Below are 4,676 nucleotides of genomic sequence, written 5' to 3' on the forward strand. Positions count from 1 at the left end.
GGCATTATTATTTCAATTGTAATAAATAAAGTCCAAAAAAGGATAACAAACACAATTCACATCATCAAACACGGTTTGATTTCGCTTTTTCTTTTTGGGTCAATGTCTCAACGCGAAAGAAAACCAACCGTAAAAGAACAATAAAAAAAAACATTTTTGTCATTTAAAAAACTCTAATAAACGAACGGCTTGTGTTGTGTGAGCGTGAAGGGCCACCGTTTATATTCTATATATATACATACTCATACCAGTGCTTCTGCATTATCGAGTACCCACTCTCTGTTATCACAAATTCTAAACCCTTTTGTTTCCTTTGAGAACTTCACACCACAAATGGAAGAGACCAAATCCAAGTTCAAGAGAATTTGTGTGTACTGTGGAAGCAGTTCTGGTAACAAAGCCAGTTACCAAGAAGCTGCTGTGGAACTTGGCGAGGAAATGGTAATTTTACTTCCAAACTCCTACTTTAAACTTTCACTTTTCTACCACTTTTCTACCATTCTACACTTACCAATATCACTTTCACCACCTTCTCTTAATTTTCTTCTTTAGATCACAAGTCCTTTTCAGATGAAAAAGACACCCAGTTGTTTTTATCAATTTCTGCACTCTTTCTTTCTTCTATCTTCATAGAGTCTACACTTGAGCTCAGTAAAAAAACGAAAGAAAAATGGTTTAGACTTCAAAGCAGGCTTAAATCTTCATCCACTTGATGTTGGGTAGCCTAGCATTATTATATTTTTGTCGTGTTAGCTATTACTTTAACCATGTTCAATGAACTTGCTTCGTTTAAGGGTATTTGAAGCCATTTTTTCTTCAAAGACTGCGGCAGTTTCTCCTCCTTTGTGGGTTATTTTCTTCATTTTTTCCCCTCTTTCTGAACTGTGTTTTCCTTTTGTTTTCTCATTCTGTTAGTTTTAGGTAAGAAATGTAATCTTTAAGGTCTCAACTCTTGGTTATGATCGATGAGGAACGAGAATGGTTTAGGTTAAAAGTTTGTCATGAAAGAGAGAGACTGCAAGCTGGAACCTGCTGTCAGTTGGGCAGCTTTCTTGCATGATCTATGTTATGCTTGTAACATGTTTTTTTTTCTTCTTCTGTTTCTCTTTTGTATCAACAATTTTCCAACTGAACAAAAAAAAAATAGAGAAAGAAATGTTGTGTGCGCGTTTCAAGGAGGATGAACGTGCAATTCTGGCATGATTGCACTATGAAGCGTGCTCTTAGCCTTTGGCATTCCCCACAAGCTTCATCACCTCCATGATTTTTCCCTGTAGTCGAGGGGTAATTTTTATTTGCACCCTAAAATGATTTTTCCCTGTCACCAAACTTTACCATTGACCACTTACTGAATATACTATAGTAAATTTATCAGTATTTTATTTGGCTTGTGACCAATAACTTGAGCTTGTTTGTTTCTTCCATCATGATGATGATCAACTCGGCGACACGTGTCTAACTGGTTTGCTTTTCTATGTAATTGATTTTTTTGTAGGTTAAGAGAAGGATTGATTTGGTCTATGGAGGTGGTAGCGTGGGGTTGATGGGTCTAGTTTCTCAGGCAGTTCATGATGGTGGGCGCCATGTTCTGGGGTTTGTTCTCTCTCTCTCTCTGTATTAATCTCACTTTATGTCTATGTTTTATGATATGTAGACCACCTTAATCATTTTGTTGATTGATACAACAAAGTGGGATATGATGTTTAATCCTTCTGTTTTGCCTACTGACCCATGCGTGTTTCCCTGTTTCCTAAGAAATGTGTTATGTTAAGAACATCATTGGATAAAAAAACTGCAACATGGGACATTAAATTTTGCCTCTTTGATTAAAGCTTCCAAATGTTGGATTTAAGGGAGCATTTTGGATATAAATAAAATACAAGTTTACTATGTGTGGTGGTTAATGTAGCTTTATGTTGCATTGGGGTTGTTAAAAGAGAGGGGAAAAGGTGTTAACCTTTACCTATGGTTAGAAGCCTTTTGAACAGCTTTGCTCTGTTGGATAAAAGTTGAATGCCTTTTGGCCCTTTTAACGGTAGAAAGTTTTTGCTCAGGAATTGCAGCCACACCATTGGCTTCAATTTTATTTTACTTTGCATGCACTTTCTAGACATGCTTAAAAGTTCATCATCTTGAGGGGAATTCAAATTGCTCTTTGTTTCTTTTGTTATTTCTTTATCGAGATAATCATTTTTCCTCTATAAAATAGTTCCACTTCTGTCTTTTGACTGATGGTGTGCATCATTGACTCGGTTTTGTTTTGCAGTGTTATCCCAAGAAGTCTCATGCCAATAGAGGTAAATAAATAACTCTTGTCTCTTCATACTATGCTGTCTCTTATTACATAGTATAAAAGGGGGAAAAATAATGTGACAGTAATTTAATAATGCTTGTGTTGGAAATACAGATAACTGGTGAACCAATTGGTGAAGTGAGAGCAGTATCTGATATGCATCAAAGGAAAGCTGAGATGGCTCGTCAAGCCGATGCATTCATTGCTCTTCCTGGTATGGATTGTAACTGATAACTATATTGACACGAACACAAAACTGAAAGTAACGACATAGTCATGTGAAGTGGGGATTGTTTGTCTTTTGACTGGTAGAACATCAACACATGTTGCTGTTACTCATGTCTTGTTGTTTTCAAACACCAGGGGGGTATGGAACACTTGAAGAATTGCTTGAAATCATTACATGGGCTCAGCTTGGAATCCACAGCAAACCGGTATGAACTATTACTCCATTCCTCAGCTTTTGTATGAGATTTGACAAAGCTGTGATCGAATTTCTGATGTGTGAATAAAAAAAAAATTAAGAAGTCAAATCTCGTATTACTTGTAGCACCTGTTGCCTTAATCAACTTGGCTTCCACATGACGCATGATATTACGCATTCATTCACTATCTTCTTATTATAATTATGTATAATATGGATTAGACAAGCGTTTTGTTCATAGTTAAATACCCTGCTAAAAAGTATATATTGTAAACCTGAGAAAGGAACCAACACATGTGGGGTATTTAATTGAAGATTCTGTTACATGAGAAGATATGAGATTTTGTTTAGTTAATCGTTGTCACGTTACATTATTTGATGGTTCTCCGTTTGAATGGGAGAAAGATATGCCACGATGAATAAACATAGAAAATGATTGAGGGAAACGACACAAATTTTAAAGTTAATGGTCAATGGTACGCATATGTTGGTATTATTGTTATTATTATTATGATTATGATTAAGAATTTTTGTGGTGCAGGTGGGTCTGTTGAATGTGGATGGATTTTACAATTCGTTGTTGTGTTTCATTGACAAGGCCGTTGATGAAGGCTTTATTTCTCCAAAGGCACGTCGCATTATCGTGTCAGCCCCCACAGCCAAAGACCTGGTTAGGGAGCTAGAGGTGTGTAAAAGCTCGTATTATTTAAGAATTAAGATGGTGATGATGCTGATTATCATTGTTAGTTAGTTAATTAGAGTGGCTTAATCAAGTGGGGACAATAATCATATGATGTTTTATGAAACAGGAACATGTACCTGAACGAGACGAAGTTGTGTCCAAGTTGGTGTGGGAAGAAAGACTGAGTTACGTGCCGGAATCAGAAGTTGCCATGTGACTCATCTTTTGTGAACTTAGTGGAGATTGATGAACTTAGTTTTTGGGATCTTTTCTATCATTTTGTTGTTCTTTTTTATGTATTTTGGGTACATAATATAGTCAATATATATGGGCATAGGAACTGTAGGATCATACATCATCCTCTTGTTTTGCTTTTTTTTTTCTTCCAGCTTTTGTTGATGCCCCTACTATACAGAAAAGTAGGTCAAAAAATATGGAAAAATCATCAGTTAATGGAAGTTAATTAATTATCTTATCGATCCTTGCTTTTTTGTTCTTCTTTCAGACTTCCTTAATTTTTTATATTACTATTAAAATTAAAATGATATATAATTTACCCTTTAAGATAATTTAAATTTAACCCTTTGAGAACATCATACTCTTTAATAATGTAACTCAATTATTCTTGGATTCGAATGTCCTGTTTATTTAATTTTTATATAATGCACCATTATTATATAATGAACAACTGTTTATAAGCAATCTTCACAACGATTTACAAATAATTAGAAGAAAAACAAAGATAATAAAAGATATGCTCCATCGTCATGTAACGTCACCTTCAAGTAATTCATATTATATGTTTTTTTCATAGACTCTGTTCTAATGATAAGGGTATATTACAATTTTAATTTTGCAAAGTCAAAAGCTTAGTTTAATTGTTAAATGTTATCTTTTGATTTTAAGATCAGAGTTTTACATTAAATTGAAGTCTTAATTTTAAGATCCACAATATAGCATAGTAGTGAGCTTTTTTTTTTGTGAGATCTTAAACTTAAAATTATTATAGAGATATTATTAAGAATATGAAAACATATTAGATTAGATGTGTCATTATACAAAGGCTTGTCACGTGGGTAAAAAAAGAGCACATGAAATGGAATCCACTTATTTCGTTGAGATTATAGCTTTTTGTGATCTAATCTATATGATTTAGTGCAAAATGTCACTACATGTTTTTTTTTAATTGTTCATAAAAGAAATTAATAACATATTAAAAAAATAGTTATGGATTTATTTATTTTAAATTGAGATAAAAATTATTTGTTTGTGAAACA

At 33.8% G+C, this 4,676-nt stretch overlaps 1 protein-coding gene across 2 annotated transcripts; it reads left to right on the top strand.

Moving 5' to 3' along the window:
* Nucleotides 1–269: 269 nt before the first annotated feature.
* Nucleotides 270–3,875, top strand: LOC108320182 (cytokinin riboside 5'-monophosphate phosphoribohydrolase LOG7). 2 transcript variants are annotated; one of them, XM_017551529.2, is made up of 7 exons: nt 270–441; nt 1,496–1,593; nt 2,267–2,297; nt 2,408–2,507; nt 2,657–2,727; nt 3,259–3,402; nt 3,527–3,875. In XM_017551529.2, exons 1-7 carry the CDS (start codon nt 334–336, stop codon nt 3,614–3,616), a joined length of 642 nt encoding a protein of 213 aa, XP_017407018.1. In that variant the 5' UTR covers nt 270–333; the 3' UTR covers nt 3,617–3,875. The 2 variants fall into 2 exon arrangements, with proteins under 2 accessions (XP_017407018.1, XP_017407021.1); XM_017551532.2 differs by lacking the exon at nt 270–441 and adding an exon at nt 672–845.
* The last annotated feature ends 801 nt before the right edge of the window (nt 3,876–4,676 follow it).

This window comes from Vigna angularis, chromosome 3 (genome assembly GCF_016808095.1).
Source record: "Vigna angularis cultivar LongXiaoDou No.4 chromosome 3, ASM1680809v1, whole genome shotgun sequence".
In the NCBI taxonomy this organism is placed as follows: Eukaryota; Viridiplantae; Streptophyta; class Magnoliopsida; order Fabales; family Fabaceae; genus Vigna; species Vigna angularis.